The sequence below is a fragment of the Phascolarctos cinereus genome, unplaced genomic scaffold (assembly GCF_003287225.1).
Source record: "Phascolarctos cinereus isolate Bilbo 61053 unplaced genomic scaffold, phaCin_HiC Scaffold_1;HRSCAF=81, whole genome shotgun sequence".
Lineage (NCBI taxonomy): Eukaryota > Metazoa > Chordata > Mammalia > Diprotodontia > Phascolarctidae > Phascolarctos > Phascolarctos cinereus.
In genome coordinates this window covers 185,014,571-185,032,855 of record NW_027555514.1, presented here as the reverse complement: position 1 = coordinate 185,032,855, position 18,285 = coordinate 185,014,571, and the positions used below count along the sequence as shown (strand labels likewise).

At 38.9% G+C, this 18,285-nt stretch overlaps 1 protein-coding gene across 1 annotated transcript in view; it reads left to right on the top strand.

Moving 5' to 3' along the window:
* Positions 1–18,285, top strand: part of ANO2 (anoctamin 2) — a 506,846-nt gene that overhangs the window by 90,719 nt on the left and 397,842 nt on the right. Inside the window, exon 3 of the mRNA XM_078149057.1 lies at positions 355–453. Coding sequence (XP_078005183.1) covers positions 355–453 — 99 coding nt within the window. The remainder of the gene's footprint in view (positions 1–354; positions 454–18,285) is intronic.

The following is an 18,285-nucleotide window of genomic DNA, read 5'->3' as shown; positions in this document are numbered from 1 at the left end:
TGAGAGGCTTGTGCTGAATCATGTCTACGATCCTTTCTTGCTCTAAACCTTGCGACTGGAATGTTAGTGCTTGTTAGGAACCTTAGAAATAACCTGGTTGAACGCCTTCATTTTACTGTTGAGGAAAGTGAGATTCACAAATGTGAATTGACTTACCTATGGTCTCCCAGCTAGTTATTCAACAGAGCCAGGAGTAGAAGATAGGTCTCCTGGCTCCCAGACCATTGCATTTTTTTTTCTCTTACTGAACTATGTCCAAGTTTTAGTTCTAGGCTTCTGAAATGGAAGGCTGGGATTTTAAGCTTAAGCACCTGTTCGTGCTCACATTGCTGTTTCCCCTCCTTTGCGTTACAGAGCAAGAGCCAGGGGTCCAGCTTTGTCCGGATACACGCCCCATGGCAGGTGCTGACCCGAGAGGCCGAATTCCTGAAGATCAAAGTCCCCACCAAAAAAGTAAGTGTGGCAAGCTTCTAGGCTGAGAGGACTTGGGGGCTGGAGAGGGGGAGGGTTGGGGTTTGTTAAATGAGGCAGGTGGGATGTGGGCTTTGAGGAATGAAACTCATACTCATGGCTCTGGGGACATGGAGTGTGTGGCCCTGATAGGGGAGTATGGGATGAGTCTTCTTCCCAGATGCCTATTGGCTGGTGTATCAGAAGCTAGGGTCAAGGAACATCTCAAGTACTTTGTCACTATACTGGGCTCTCTCCTGGGGGCAAGACGAGGCACTGCCTGGGATGAAGCCAAAAACATTGAATTGTCCCTCTGCTTTCCTATTTGGGCTTTCCCCACTGCTAGCTGCTTCTCTGGGAAACTGGACACTAGAATGAGGATAGTGCAGACTGCTATTCTCTTTGCCTTAAGTCTTCCTAACAGAGATCCCCATTATCCATACCCTTTTCAATCACACGTGCCACCAAATATTGAGAGTAGGCCTCACACATAAGAGTAGACTTGTCCAGAGGGGAACCCATATGCTAACTAAGTAATATTGAGTATGAGGGTCTGTCAGTACTTTCAAAGATTTTTACCGTGGGAAGGGGACATCTTATTTGGACAGAGTTCCCTTTGCTAATGAAATCACAGGTCCTATTCCTCCTCCCATCACCATAATTTTCAGCATCATGACCATGAACACTACCATAATCACAATCACTATAATCAACATCTCTATTGCCATTTTGACTCTCACCCTTGCCACCACCATCATGATGATCGCTCACATCTTCATCACCATTGTCCCCACCTTTATCCTCATCACCATCACCACTGGGATTGTCATTATTTGTGCCATTGCCATCATCAAGAAGCATGCCTTCCTTGCGCATGGTGCAGTGGTAGGTACTTTGCAAAGAGAATTTAGAAAGACATGATTCCTGCCCTTAGGTATGAACTATTCAAAACAGACAATGCTATACTCTGCCAAAATATAGAGAAGACAGAGAAATTAATAATCACTATTGAACAAATACATATGATACAGATGATATTAACTAAATATATTCTTGAAGTATCAATTTTGGGGGGAGGGGAAGAGTTAAGTGAGAGTATGTCTGTCAAAAATTAACCTTTTAATTGCAACCTTAGTGTTTGTGGTTCCTCTGTCTATTCTCTCTCTCTCTCTCTCTCTCTCTCTCTCTCTCTCTCTCTCTCTCTCTCTCTCTCTCTCTCTCTCTCTCTCTCTCTCTCTCTCTCTCTCTCTCTCTCTCTCTCTCTCTCTCTCTCTCTCTCTCTCTGTAACTTCCCAAGGTCACACAGCTAGGAAGTGTCAAGTGTTTGGTCTGAAGCTGGATTTGAACTCAGGTCCTCCTGATTCCAACGCCAGAGCTCCATCCACTGCTCCACCTAGCTGCCCCTGTCTATTGCCTCTTAATTGACTATTAGTTATTCTAATGTTGGACTCTTTATTCTTAAGCTAGCTTCCCTCTTTCCTTCCCCTTAACCAAGATTTCTTTGGTCATATCATATTGCCCCCATAGAGGGCCTTCTGCTACTTATATTTGGTGGTCATTCTGTTTTGCTCATATCTTTCTCTTTATGCTCCTCTGTTTATATCAATGTCTGATTTTCTTTTGATCACTCACTTTTTTCTCTTTTGTATTCTTTTTACCTGTCTGCTGGTTTCTCCTCTAAAAGAAGGTGAGCAAATCTCTGGCTACAGCAATGATCCTGGTCTCTCAGGATGATCCTTTGAGTAGATATGTGTATGTGTGTGTGTAGACTCAGCAATGTGTTTCCTTCCTTTACTAGCTCTCCCCTATTACCAACAGTGTCCTATTCTCCTATTCCTTTCTCCTCTCTTCTTCCCATTCTTTGCTTAGTCTTTCCTCACTTCCCTTTTCCTTCCTTTCCAGCTTCCTTTCTTTACTCCCTCATCACTTCTTCTACTTCCACATCCCTCCCATTCTCAATTCCTTTGTGCCCCCAAATGGTCTTTTCTGCCAGAACGGGGTCATGAGTTCCCTGCTAGATTTTAAATACATAGATCTGCTTTAATTAGACGTGAGTGTGTAATGAAATGTTCATTGTATCAGCCATGCTAGAGTTTATAATTTAATAGGCTAGGTGTTGTTTAAGCTATTATTGTAGCCTGTAATCAAGATGCTTAGGATAATTAACATATTTTTTTTATATTGTCATGTCTTGCTGTTTTTCTCACTTGTCTTTATTTTTCTTTTCTATTTTTCCAACCAAATCCTACTCCATCCTCCATGTCCCATATATGTACTCTTTGCCATTATAACTTGATTATTACGAATTGTATATTTGAATGTTATGTACTTGGTGTCAAGAAGCAGAAATAGGTAAACTAATTCAAAGAAGTCTTCATGAATGAATGAATAAACAAACAAATGAATAAAAAAAATTTGCTTACTATACACCAAGCATTGTGCTAAGTGCTAGGGATATAAAGATGAAAAAAAGAAAAAAACAAGCCATGATGGTTCATGCTCACAAGAAGCTTACCCCTGAGTTATACAAGACTGTATCTGCATGTATGTATGTATGTATTTATGTTTGTATGTATGTATGTATGTATGTATGTATGTATGTATGTATAACTGTAGGACACATAGAATGGTCCAGAAGTGCTTAGGGGCCCAAATATCCTTAGGGATGGATGAATTTATGACTTGACTCTTGAGGACATATGCATAGATGTGCTTAAATTATTTATATAATCTTTTTTTGGGGGGACCTTGCTCAATGATAGACCCAGATATAACTTGAATATGGCCTCTGATACATGGTCACTATGGTGTATGCCTCTACCCAAAGATCCCTGACAATGTTGGTATCTGGCTTATGTCTCCCACAAAATCTTTCTGGCCCACATCTCCACCCAGGGAAATCCTAAATATTCAGCATCTGGCTCATTTTGTTTCCTTTCCATAGTATTCTGAGTTCCCCAGAAAATATTTAGGCTAAGAAGATATTAAGTATGGGACAGGTTTTTATTTAAACCAACAAAAAATGTAGAACAGGCCTCTGGACCATCATTAAAACTTTCCTCTCCCCTCTGGTAGGTCCCACCTTTCCTTGGGACTTATACAGTCCATATTACTCACATTATTAACAGAAAAAAGAGTACGTACAAGTTGTTTCTCTTTGCATGTAGTTCCTGGTAGTAGGAAACCTACTTCTCCTTTGGGTCTTTGTAGCATTGGGGCATCTCTTTTAGTTTGGTTGAGGCAGAGAATTTCTATGCCTCCCCTTCTTTCTCTCATGGGAGCTCCAATTCCTATTCCATCTTGAGGTGATCTCTAGAACCCTTGCCCTCTGATTAAACCTCTATCTCTCCTGTCTCAGGACTTTCAAGGTTCTATCTCTTTTTCTAGGCCCATCTGGTACTGGTACAGGCCCATGTGGTTCCCTTTAGAGGAATGTATACTGGCCTGTCTCTAGTCCCATTTGTAGTATAATGTTTTCAAGTCTTATTTTCATAGACTATGTATCCTTGATCAATGCTAGGAATCTTTTGTGCACAAGGGGTGAAAGGGGTTTAGACAAATAAGCCAGGAGGAATTTGCCTACCTGATACTATATTAGAGTTATACATCAGTAAGGATGTGCTGCTCTTCGTCGCTGGAATGCTGGAGTTTATACCCCCAGCCCCTTAAAAGGACATGCTTATGGAAATTTTTTCTCTAGTCTGTTCTCTGTCTCTACATCTCTCTGTGTGTCTCTGTCTCTCTATCTCAGAAGTTTTAGAATTTCATGATTTGGAGTTTTTCTAGAAGGAACAGCATAAATAAGGAGAAACTTGTGGTTCTACACAGTAGTTTTTTTTTGTTTGTTTTGTTTTTAGCAAATGTATCTACCCTGAGCACAAGAGTCCCAAGTAGGCAAGTAAACAGATCTGGCAGAGAGTGAGGGGAAGAGAATCTGGATGTCTCTTCCAGGGACTGGTCTTGGTGCCAGTAGCATTCATATTATCTTCAATGATCACAGTTAAGGAATGTACAAGTCCGCCACGTCCAGAGATGAAATGAATGCCGGAACAAGGGTGGGTAAGGTCAGGGTGGGGATAGAGGAGGAATTAGGAGCAATATACAGGCTGGCAAAGGTCAGGACCTTAACTAAATGATTCCTAGAGAAATTGGGAAATGGAAAGGAAATCACAAAATGGCAATCTTATATCAAATTTGAAGTAATGTGTCCAGAGTCACAGAGTTTGACACACAGAAATTAACCAGGAGGGGAAAAGTTGGAAGGAAGTGATTATTTTCCAAAAATAACAACAGAGGAGCCAGCATTTTACGAGGGACATTCAGCAACTATGTGTAGGAAGGAGGCAGGAAGACCCTGCCACTGGCTTTCTGAGTCCATTGCCTTCCAAGTTAATATGAAGCTTGTTGGGAGAGGGTGGGTGGGGTCCTTATATGGTCTTTTTTCTAAGGAGTCACACCTTTTTTTTTTTTAGCATCATCTCTATTTCATTCCCCTTTTTGGGGAAGGGCTCTTCACTAGAAATATTTTCTGCCCTTCTTCCTCCCTTCTCACCATACTTCCCTATTGACAGCCTCATATATTTCCATAACTTCAACCATCACCTCTGTGCATGACTTTAAGTCTCTGTCCCTGGCCCTGATCTCTCCCCTGAACCCAAGACTTGGGTTTCTAGTAATTGCCTGGACATATCCACTTGGGTGCCCTATCAGCCTCTCAAGGTCAACTTGTCTAAAACTAAACTTACCATTCCCCCCCTAAAACCAGCTCTTTTTTATTTCTGATGATGGCACCATTACTCTTCCAGTCACCCAAGCTTGTAACCTTTGAGTTATCTTGGATCTTTTCTCATCTTTCCTCATCCAATCAGTTACCACAACCTGTCAATTCTGCTCCCCATTGTACTGCTTTTATCTGCCTTCTTTTTTCCCCCAGCTCCTTGAGGAGCAGAATAATCATTGTCATTAATCTTTGTGCCTCTTTCAACACCTAGAATATAATAAGCATTCTGTAAAGATTTGTTGAATGACTAAAAAAAATATCCACAGCACCTTTCTCTCTATAGCACATTTTACTTCCAACTCTCTCATGACCATACTTCTTGATTATATATCCCTGACTCCATTGTCTCCTCACTGGTCCTCTTCTCAGCCCTCTCCATTTATGATCCTTGTCTCTCCATTTTCCATAGACTGTTCTACTGAAGGAGATCAGTGGTCAAATCCAGAAGTCTCTTTTTGGTTCTTATGTCCATGTTCTTTCTACATTTTAAAATTTCCTAGACATATCCACATGGATGCTCTGTCAGCCTCTTTAGGTCCATGTGTCTAAAACTAATCTTTTCTTTTCCTGCTTCTTTTCCATCTTTTCCCTCTTGCGTGCGACTCTCTCTTCCCTTGGTATCTATTTCGAAGGATTTTGTCTGGGCACATTCTTCTCTGTGCCCTGGGGCAGGGGAGTGTGGTTTAGTAAAAAGGAGACTTCAATTGGTATCAAAAGATTCCAAGACTTTTTTTGAGCTTAAGTTTCTTCGTCTGTAAAATGTGGATAATAATACCTCACAAACTCGCAATGAAGAAATGCTATGAAAATGAGAACTATTAGGACAGAGAAGAAGGGAACATAGAGGCAATAAAAAGAAATGAAGAGGGGACAGTTAGCTTTGCCCATTGCTGAGAATTCTTTTGTAAGTGCATTTATTTACAAACTTAAGTAAAACCTACGATAAAATCCAGACCTGACTAAACTGCAAATTTGTGATCGTTTGTCTAGGGCTCTGAAAAAATTTCCCTTTGCATAACCTATTTGTTAGATGATTTAACAACACTATATAGGGCATCTAAGTGGCACAGTTAACCCTGTTTGCATCAGTTTCCTCATCTGTAAGATGAGCTTGGAGAAGGAAATGGCAAACCCCTCCGGTATCTTTGCTGAGAAAACTCCGAAAAGGGTCACGAAGACTCAGACACCACTGAAACAACAACAGATAATTTAGCGGAGTACAAACAATGCAGAGGCTGCTTGTGTTCATAAATGCTCTTAACTTAAATTTATTCTTGATTTCATGCTAATAAATGTTAGTTGATAGGGAATATTTATTTAAGAATTTCCAGGGGAAGTACGTAATAACACTGTATTTTAAAAACTAAACATATTATTCTTTGGACCTTTTTACACTGGTCTTTTCTTCCTACATGGTCAGGATTTACTTTATTTTTTAAAATTATGTGCAAACTATCTCATTTTACCTTTTTTATACCATGTTAGGGGGACTGTAGTGTCCCCAAAGGGTAGTATAGAAGAAAGGATAGTTTTTGCTTATTCTTTTTTCCTAAGTTTCTCTGTTCCAAAGTGTACATCTGAATCCGTGATAGAAAAGTAGATCTGGCCCTTTAAATCTACATAGAGCCAGGTCTACATCCCAGAAATTAGCAGAGAGGCTAAGAACAGATGGCCCTAGAAATGTTTGTTCAGGGATCTCCTTTACAGAGGCCATGGGGTCTATAAACATAACTGCAAAGCTTCACGGGAGAGATCTGCTTCAGAGTAATCATGGTGCCTGGTGGGAAAAGTGACTCAAGCCATGGAAGCTTGGGAGGGCCAAATTGGAGGACTAGATATTATCTAAGGTGCATACCAGTGTTAGCAATTTGTGGCTGTGATTTGTGCACATCTGGTTCATTGGAGAAGCACCAGGGGTCAGGGGACCCAAAGTGGACAGCAAGAGCAAGTGAGTTCTAATTCTGGCTTTGCCCTTGATGAATAATTGATGACTTATTCTGTACATGTGTAGATAATGCTCCACTCAGCCAGGTGCTAAGCACAGGGATGGAATGAGGGAGACTGAGTTCAAATTCGGCCTCAGACACTTACTAGCTACGTCTTGACTAGGCAAGTCAATTAACCCCTGTTTGCCTTAATCCACTGGAGAAGGAAATGGTAAACCACTTCAATATCTTTGCCAAGAAAATCCCATGGACAGTATGGTCCACAGGGTCACAAAGAGTTGGACCTAACTGAATAACAGAATAACAACTACATTTTAGCTGCTCAGGCTTGTTGACTAGCGTTGTTGACTCACAATGTAAAACTGAAATCTTTGTGCATCATGTAAAGGTAGGTGTATGTGGTGTTCTCACTGAGCTCCTTCCAAATTATTTTCTTGGATATACTCAGAGAAGGGAATGGGAAATGACTGTTGAATGCATGGAGGGGATAGAATACCCTAACACATGTATATCTTAGTTCAAAGACTAGTGTCAAAAGTAGAGAAGAGCTGCTTAGTATGTTCATAGTTTATCTGCTTACATTTTTATTCCTGAGGATAATCACTAGTTTGAGTAAGAGCTCTTGCTATCATTGAAACCATCAGTTAATGGACATAAAATAGCATTTTCATAAGCAGATCTGAATTTTATATGTAATATATCCCGGGTCTATCAGGAAAAATTTTGCCCAGCACAGCTGGGACCATCAGATAAAGAATTCTCAAGAACAGCTCCAAGTAAAACAAACAGTGTAAACAGAACCTCAATTCACAAGAATGCTGATTTTTCTTCTGATTCTGACACAGCAGCCTGCCAGGCTAATATTTCTGGTCTTCTTTTCTCCTCAGCTAAATTCCCCAGCTAGAAGCCACCTTTTAGCCTAAAAGCAGGACCTTTCCTGCATTCCTGAACCTTGGAAAGAAATGGGTTCCTGGGCTTCATGCTGCATTTAGGTGCTTAATCTCATGTATGTAGATATGAATATTAGAACCAAGTTCATAGGATCATGGAGTTTGCAACTAGAAGCAAACTTAGAAGTCATCTTCCTCAGAGGTATAAATTTATTTATTCCCTAAGTCTCCTCTTCAGGGGAAGAAAGCATTTTCAGAAACTTTCACTTCCCTGTATTTATGTGAGGTGAAAAACAGTGTTCCTTTCTACCTGGACAAATAATAGTCATCTTTTTAAAAAATAATAAATTATTTTTTTCAATTAACAAGTACTAATTTTCTCTTTGCCCTCCATTCCAACCCCCCCCAATAAAAACAAAATCATCATAATAAATATACATATAAAAGCAAAAAAAAAATCTCTCACTTATATATGCCCCAAAATAGCTGTCTCATTCTGCCTACCCATCCTTAAAGGCATGGTTCAAAGCCACAATTCTTCATTTGGTCTTCTTTACTACTTCAGTCTGCACTAATTGTTCTCTTCTATGAGCTCCAGTTATACTGTTGTTGTTCCATTGTGTCTGACTCTCTGTAACCCCATTTGGGGTTTTCTTGGTAAAGATGCTGAAGTAGTTTGCCATTTCCTTCTCCAGCTCATTTGACAGACAAGGAAACTGAGGCAAACAGGGTTGAGTGACTTGCCCAGGGTCACATAGCTAGTAAGTATCTGAAGCCAGATTTGAACTCGGGGAGATGAAGTCTTCCTGACTTCAGGCCCATCATTCTGTCCACTGCATCACCTGGTTGACCTAGTTGTACTCCTATGCAGCATCACATCAGCAAGTCTTTTGTTATCCTCTGTAACTTCGGGGGTGCTAGTCCTTTCCCCTCTACAGCAATGTTAGTTCTGTTGTAACTCTCATAACTTTTAGTATAAGCAGATGTTCAACAAATACTGATTGGTTAACTGAACAAATAATTGATATCAAGATCAGTTCTTAAGTTCATTTAAAAGTACTGTACCTCCATCCAATATTGGTGCCACCCCAATCCCAACATAGTTTGTGGTAATGGAAATACCAGCTCTGTGTCTCTTAAAATGATCCTGGGCAAAAGATGTTAGATATTTCATCATAAAAGTATATATTGCACGAAAGCCTGAAAGGAGTTACTCTTTTGTCTGATTCTCCCCTCTTTCCCAGCTCCTCTTTCACAAATGTTTATTGACCGTAGGTTTTGGATCACATTGCCAGTTAAGTGGAACAGCTTGGAACTAAGAAGACCACACTACTTGTTCCTAGATGTGTTTCTTTGTGTAGGTCACTTTTCTTCATTTCTTCATCTATAAAATGATGAGGTTAGTGTAGATGCATGTTAGGGTTTCTTCAATCTTTAAAATGCTAACTGAAACCACTCCAGTCACCAAAAAGTAGCACATATAGGGAGAAGTTCCTCAATTTTATGAAGGATGGAGAACACATGGATCCTTGCTTTTGGTGCGGCTGCTATCTAGTTAATAAATAGTCAATAAACATTCATTAAGCACCTACTATGTGCCAGGCACTGTGCTAAGCACTAGGGATGAAAAGAAAGGCAAAAGATAATTTCTGCTCTTAAGGAGTTTGTTGTTGTTTGTCTTTTATTCTCTTCTTTTTTTTGGGGGGGGTGAAGCAATCAGGGTTAAGGGACTTGCCCAGGGTCACACAGCTAGTAAGTGTCAAGTGTTTGAGGCTGGATTTGAATTCAGGTCCCCCTGACTCCAAGGCTGGAGCTCTATCCACTGTGCCACCTAGCTGCCCCTTGTCCTTCGTTCTCAAAGAGGACCAATGACACCAGGAGGGTGATGTCTTGACTTGTAAGTGAATTGGATTTAAGTGAGGCAGAGCTGTGCAAAGTCATCAGCTTCACTCTCTTCACCAGAGTTATCAGAGTCCAGTGGCAAGACACAGAGGCCCCCTCTAGGAGCTTTCAATCTAATGGGAGAAGACAACACATAAAAAGAAGCTGTGGGTGGGATGTGGGGTGGTATCCTGCATAGGAGCAGTCCTTCAGTCTGGGTGATCTGAGGAGGTATGAATTCAGAATTGATTTCTCTTACAAAATAGTGAATTTCTGGAGATCATGGACCCAGGAGGTTACCTGGGTGGAAAATGATGAGATGAAATCCCTGAATATGTTCTTTAAGTGGCATCTACTCAGTCCTCACAATACCTCTTTCTAAATGGACTAGTTTTCATTATTCACTTTTTTTCAATAGAACAAGTAATGTTTCTTTTCATACAAGTCTGGCTGTTGCTGGGGGCCTTTTCCCTTGTCCTAGTGCAGCCAATACCAAACATTTGTTTTTAATGGAGAAGCAGTGGAAAGGGCCCAGACTGTGTTTTATATCTTTAAAGGTTTTATGGGTGCATGCATTTTGACTGCCATTTAAATAGGGTGGAAAGAATGCAGAATGTTTTGGGTTCTCTTTTTTGGTTTTCTTTAATGGTTCTTCCCTACAATTCAAGTAAAGTTTGTCGAGCTTAAGGGGGAGGAGAGATGGTCAAAGGAATGAAATTGACAAATGGATTCAGGAACATATTTTAATACCCCTTCACATAGCCTACATAAGAATTAATTTCAAAGCAATTAATTTTATTTTAATTATTTAGTTTAATTTATTAACTAATCATTTTTCATTATTCTTTATGTTCTTTGTTTTGCCACATTCTTCATATTTGTCATACCTTATAGTGCAGTAGTTTTCCATTATATTTATTTATCCCTTTGCTTAGCCATTCCTTTTTTAGTGGACAAAAAAAGTGGACTTTGTTCCTAGTTCTTTGCTACTGTAAAACAATACTGATAAAAATATTTTTGTGTATATGGGTTTTCTTTTTCTTTTTACCTAACAATAGTATCTACAAGTGAAAGGATATAGCCATTTTAGTTACTTTCTTAGGGTAATTCCTAATTGCTTTCTAAAATCTTTAAGCCAATTCACAATTCCACTAACAATGTATTAGAGTGTCTGGTCTTGCCACAATCCCTGCAACATGGACTATTTCTATTTTCTGTCATCTAACAATTTCCTGGCTATAAAGATGAAACTTCAGAGTTGCTTTGATTTGCATCCTTGAAAGATTTAAAAATATTTATTTATTCATGCTTTTTGTTTTTATACCACAAGCCATTTCACAGTATTGTGAAGGAGACATTTTTAAGAAGCTAAAAGAAAGGAGAATGTGAGATGGACTTATTGAAAAAAAATACACATATATACACACACATACATATGTGTGTGTATATATATACACGTACACATATGTACATGTATGTATGTAGGCAGCTAGCTGGCATCATAGCGCATAGAGTGCTAGGTCTGGAGTCAGAAGGACCCCTCTTCATGAGTTCCAATCTGACCTCAGACACTAGCTGTGTGACCCTGGGCAAGGCACTGAACCCTGTTTACCTCAGTTTCCTCATCCGTAAAATGAGGTAGAGAAGAAAATGGCAAACCACTCCAGTTTCTTTGCCAAGAAAACCTCAAATGTGGTCACAAAGAGTCAAATACAGCTCAAATGACTGAACAATAACTACATACATGCATGCATGCATACATACATACATACACACATATACATAAATACATACACAGAGAATATTATATATTATAATATATAGTATACATACACATATACTTATATAGATATATGTCTTTCAAATCCTTACTGCATATTTGGTTTTAGCCTCAAGGTTTAGCACATAATAAACCTCTGTGGTGACATTTAACAAGTTTGCTGGTGGCTCTCAGTTACTTGTTAGTTCAGGCATGATTTTAGGAATTAGAGATACAAACACAAAAATGAAAACTAGGCCTGCCCTCAAAGGGGCATTCTACTAGCCTATGTAGTCTACAAAGAGAAGATAATTTTAAAAAAGAGTGCACTAACAACTAGGCTTCTCTGAAAAGACATTCTGTGGGAGGAGGCATAATTTCAAGTGGATAAATAAAATGAAAACACATGTTATTAAAACAGAGGAGAATGAGAAGGAAGCACCTTTTAGACAGAGGAGAATTCATAACCAAAAAGAGATAGTGGAGATCACAGATTGCAAAAGGAAATAATAGCTAGTATTTATATAACATTTTAAATTTGTAAAGCATTGTACAGTTATCTCATTTGAGCCATACAACAACTCTGTGGGGTTAGTACTTTTATTATCCCTTTTTTACAGATGAGGAAACTGAAGCTTAGAGAGGTGAAATGACTTGCCCAAGATTGTGCAACTACTAAGTATCTGAGGCAGGATATTTGAATTTAGGTCTTCTTGATTCTAAGTCCAATGCTGCTACCCACTGTGCCAAGGCCTTTGTGCTAATAAAATTGCTAATAAAATCAATGCAACTAGATTGAGAATTGAAACCGAATGATAAATTTCTTTGCTTCAAATATCTTAGATTAAAAAAATCATCATTCAATATATACATATAGGAAATGTTTCAAGTATATGACTGGGAGTTATTTCTCCATAGCCAAGTGGTTGAGGGTATATAAAAACTGATTTTCAAAAGAATGGCTAACCATAAACATATGAAACAATGCTCCAAATCCCTAATAAGAGAATTGCAAATGAAAACAACTCTTAAGATTTCAACTCACATCCATAAAATTGGCAAAGATGATAAAAAACCAACAATAGTGTAGGAATGGTTGTGGGAATACAGGCATAATGCTCCTGCAGTTATGAATTGGTCCAGTGGTTCTGAAGAATAATTTGGAATGATTTGAAAAAAGTTACCAAATTGCACATCTTGTTTGACCTAGTGATTCCACTATGAGGCATGTGCTCCAATGAGGTTAGAGACAGAGAGAAACATCCCAAATGTACCAAAATGTTCATGACAGGGGCAGCTGGGGGTGCAGTGAATACAGCACCAGTCCTGGAGTCAGGAGGATCTGAGTTCAAACCCAGCCTCAGACACTCAATACTTATTAGCTATGTGACTCTGGACAAGTCACTTAACCCCAATTGCCTAGGCGACAAGCAAAACAAAACAAGATATTCATAACATAACTTTTTGCAGTAGCAAGAAAAAAATGAGAATATGTATATGAATTAACTCAAAGCAAAGATGGCAGACAACACGACTACAATAATGTGGATGAAAATAAAATTAAAAGGGCAGTTGAACTCAGATTAAAGGCAATGACTTATAAGGTTCCAGAGGACAGAAGGTGAAATAATCCCTCTCCTCTCAGTAGAAAAATTGGGTGCAAAATTTTGCAAACCTTGTCAAATGTGAATCCTATGTCCACTGGTTTTACTTTACTGTATTTTTTTGTGGGAGGATTCTAATAAGGGATGGGGATAATATTGATAAATGTTTGTAGTTTGTAGTTAAGAAACCAAAGCACCAGTAAAACTTCAAAGTACAAAAAAAAAGAGGAAATAAGAGAGGCAGGTGAAGTTGAGTATCTCCTTTTTAATTCTCCTAAGCTATCTCTGTCCCTCTTGGTCCAGTGTCATGATTACCATACTACTGGCCCCAGCCTTTCTGAATTCTATGCCTGGTTCCTGCAAACTCTAAACCTTCCCCTCAGCAGCCAGTACTACCATTTCTAAATGAAGAGGTGCCCTAAGTGGGACTCAGAGAACCTATGTATTTAGATTTTAACGGCAGGAGGACAGGAATTAACACTCTTGTTTACAGATAACACTTTGAAGGCAGAGCTAGAAAAATGGGTGGAGGGGCAGCTATGTGGTGCAGCAGATAGAGGTCTGGCCTTGGAGTCAGGAGGGCCTGAGTTCAAATCCGGCTTCAGACATCTGACACTTATTAGCTATGTGACCCTGGGCAAGTCACTTAAACCCAATTGCCTCACCAAAAAACCCAAAAAACAACCAAAAAGAAAAAAGAAAAATGGGTAGAAGCTGCAGAAGAACTGAATTACTTTGTCTAAAAGTGCAATGGGCTGCCTTGGGGAATTGGAGGTTTCTCCATATTAGAAATCTTCAAGTAAAAGCTGCAGAGCCTCTTGTTGGGGATGTAGAAGAGATCCTTGGTTAGATTGGACTGGAAGATCTCAGAGATACCTTCTAATTCTTGAGCTTTTATTGTTCTGTAAATACATCTCTTTGTCCAGTAGGCACTGAAGGTTAAAAACCAATGAAATTAAATCTAATTGTTAAAAGCAACATAATTGAGCAAAAAGTAACTTTGCATACTTGTGTGCATGTGACTTAGTTTTGACTCTTTAAAAAGTAAATTCTACCTAGAACCTAAAGGAAAGAAGACTTTGATTTCCAAAAGTTGGAGCTTATTCACCCAGTCCGATCTGGCCAGTTTTGTTTCCTTAATCCCCATAGACATGGTATCCCAATATGATCCTATAGATATGCCAGCATGGCACACTGGAATGAACACTGGGATCCAGAGTCAGATGTTGTTTTTCAGTGTTTTTTCAATCATGTTGGACTCTTTGTGGCCCCATTTGGGGTTTTCTTGGCGAATATCCTGGAGTGGTTTGTCATTTCCTCTACAGCTCATTTTACAGATGAGGAAATTGAGGACCTGGGTTCAAATCATACAGTAGATACTAATCGTGTGACCTCAGGCAAATCATTTAACTTTCCTTGCCTTTAGTTTCGTCATCTTTGAAATGAAGATGTTGGACCAGATGGTCTCTGAAGTACCTTCTTGCTCTAGATCTGTCAGCCTATGACTTCTGCTTTGTCATAGATTCTGGACTGCCTATTAGGACTCACAGTGTGATACAGTAGCACAAACATTGGCCTGGTAATCAGAAGACCTAAATGCAAGTCACTGCCTGTGTCACATCATATCTCCCTGAGCCTCAGATTCCTCATCTTTGAAATAGAATAACTGTTCTCTATCTCACTAAGGAGCTAGGTGGAACCATAGTGCACACAGCACCAAGTCTGGAATTAGGAAGACGAGTTTAAATCCTGCTGCAGACACTAGCTGAGTGTTCCTAGGCAAGTTATAACCTCTGTCTGCCTCTGTTTCTTACTCTGTAAGATGGGGATAATAAGAGCGTCTACCTTCCAGGATTGTTGTGAAGATCAAATAAGATATTTGTGAAGTGCTTAGCATAGTGCCTGGCACATAGTAGGTGCTATATAAATATTAGCTATTATTATTATTATTGTTAGAATAGATTTGAAAATTGCCTGCAAGCAGTGAAGTATGGTACACATGTAAAGGATTAAAGTAATTCTAAATGTAGACTCTACTTTCTCAAGTCTTCCAGAGATCAGATCCCTGAGACACTCAGGGGCTGCTGCTGTGCCAACAGGGAACAGAGAAGGTGTTCTTCAACCAGTATTCTGCTGTAATTTTGTCTCCCCAGAAAGCCTAAAGGAGTATGGGACTGTAGAGATGGGGGACAGAACAGATGAAATCAACGCTTCAAGTACTTGACCACCTACTGTATGCTTAGTACTATGTTACTATCCAGCAGCTGAATATGCAAAAAGATAAAACACAATCTCTGCCTTCAAGGTGTTTGCAGTTTTTGTTGAGAAGACGAAATCCACACAAAACAATTAGAGCATAGTAAAGGATGTAGACTATATAAGTATGATAAGAATCCAGAGCAGGAAAAGATCATGTGGTCAGGGAAGGCTTCCTGGAATAGGTGAGATTTGAGCTGGGCCATGAAAGATGGAGAAGATGTGGATGGGCAGAGGGAGAAAGACAGACATTTTAGCATAAGCAAGGATGCAGAGGTGAGAATAAATATGACATTTTACAGAGGCAATGTCAAGACAATGGGCACTCTCCCCTTCTTCCAGTATCATAACTCACTCTATCTATCTATCTATCTATCTATCTATCTATCTATCTATCTATCTATCTGTCTGTCTGTCTGTCTGTCTGTCTGTCTGTCTATCTATCTATCTATCTATCTATCTATCTATCTCTATCTACCTACCCCTCTATCCTATCTATATCTATATCCTATATCTTTCCTACAAGACTCTGTCCTACATATATGTGTATATATATATATATATATATATATATATATATATATATCCTATATATTTATTCCTTCCTGTCTATGAGTATTGAAACCCTTGCATTGCTATAAGTGGCTCTGCAAATATGGAGGCTCTTATATAGGAACAGTAGGAGGCTTAAAAGGAGAACAGTGTAGTGCAATGGGAAAAGGATTTGGAGTAAGAGGATATGAATTCTAATTGTGGCTTTGCCATATATTACATGGGTGCAAATCTAGGCTTTCTGTAAGGAAAAACCAAGCGAAACAAAACTTCCTAACTACCATTTACTGTTGTTGAGCCATTTTAGTCATGTCTGACTCTTTGTGACCCCTTTAGAGGTTTTCTTGGCAAAGAAACTGGAGTGGTTTGCCATTTTCTTCTCCAGCTCATTTTACAGAGAATGAAACTGAGGAAAATAGGGTGAAGTGGCTTGCCCAGAGTCACACAGCTAGTAAGTGATTGAGGCCATATTTGAATTAAGGTTGTCCTGACACCAAGCTCTCTATCCACTATGCCACCTAGCTGACCTCTGTTTCTATCATTCCTTAAAATACAAAAGGATGGCATAGTATTGTAAAAATAGTGTCTCGAGGACTAAAACTCTTAAGTGATCTTAACCTGGTGATAAATGTAAGAACAGTAAAGAAGGTGTTTTTTGGTTTTGTTTTTTAGATTTATCAAGGAGTGATACTAGATTGTTGGGGTTGGGCAATATAATGAAATAGACACTAGGATGAATTAAGGCAAAAATACTCAACTTTTTTTTTTTGGTTTTGGATTTTTCTCTGGCAAGGAAAATGGACTGGAAAGGACAGAACAGAAATAGCTAATAGGAAGGTGCTATACAAGATAAATAAAAAGATAATAAGAGACAACCTTCTTAGCCATCTTTGCTAGGTTAAAATCACTAGTCACAGACAAACTGCATCCCAGGTTATTGAAAAAACTAACAAATGTGATCGGTGAGCTGCTGTCAATGATCTTTGGATCTCATGAAGAATTGGGGAGTAACTGCAGGCTTGAAGAAGATTCAGTGGCATCCTGATTTTGGAGAAAGAGAAGAAAATAGAGAATGTAAATTATGAGTCCATGAGCTTGACCTCAGTTCTTGGCATGATTCTAGAATATATGATTAAGGAAATGGTCAATGAACATCCAAAAAATCAAATGGTGGTCACAGAGACGATACAGCTTTATTAAGAATAAGGCATATCAGACTTGCCTCATTTCTTTTTTGACAGGGTTCCTAAGGTAGCACATTAGGGGACTGCTGCAGATAGAGCTTATTTTGGTTTCAAAGGTTTTTTTAAATGATATTCTAATGGACAGCATGGAGTGATATAGGCTAGCTGATAGATTCAGAACTGGTTGGATAATTGGACACAAAGATTAGGCATTATTATATCAGCATCAACTTGAAAGGAGACTGTTCATGGAAGTTGTATTTGTCCTTGTGCTGTTAAAAAATATTTTTATCAGTTGTTCACACAAAGACATAGAAGGAATGCTTATTAAATTTGCAAATGAGACGAAGATGGGAGGGATAGCTAATATTGAATGAAAGAATCAGCATTCCAAAAGTTCTGGAAGTTTGGTGGGCTACATTCAATTAGAAATTTTATTAAATGCTTCTTACGTGTATGGTTGGGTCTAGGAATTCAAAGACAAAACCTAAGCAGTCCTTGACCACAAGGAGACTGATAAATGCAAAGTATTACACTTATGTTTAATAAACATACTTCACAAACATATGTGTGCATATATACACATATGATACGCTTATATACATATACATATCATATATGTAGACCTAAAAGGTATTTCCCAAGAGAGAAATAAAAGATAAGAACACAGTTATCAAAAAAATTGCAAACTATTAACAATCACATAAAAGAATCATTAATAATAAGAGAAATGCAAATCAATATCCCCGAGGTTTCAGCTCATACTCTATACATTGGCAAAGATGGAAATAGGCAATCACAGAGGACTTGTGGGAAGATAGGCACACTAGAGCATGGTTGGTGGAGTTGTGAATTAGTATAGCCATTTTTGAAAGCAATTTGGAATTATACAAATAATGTGACTAAATGTCTATGTCCTTTAACGCAGAGATTCCACTACCTCAAGGAGTCTATTGATAAGAAGAAAGTCTCTATATATGCCA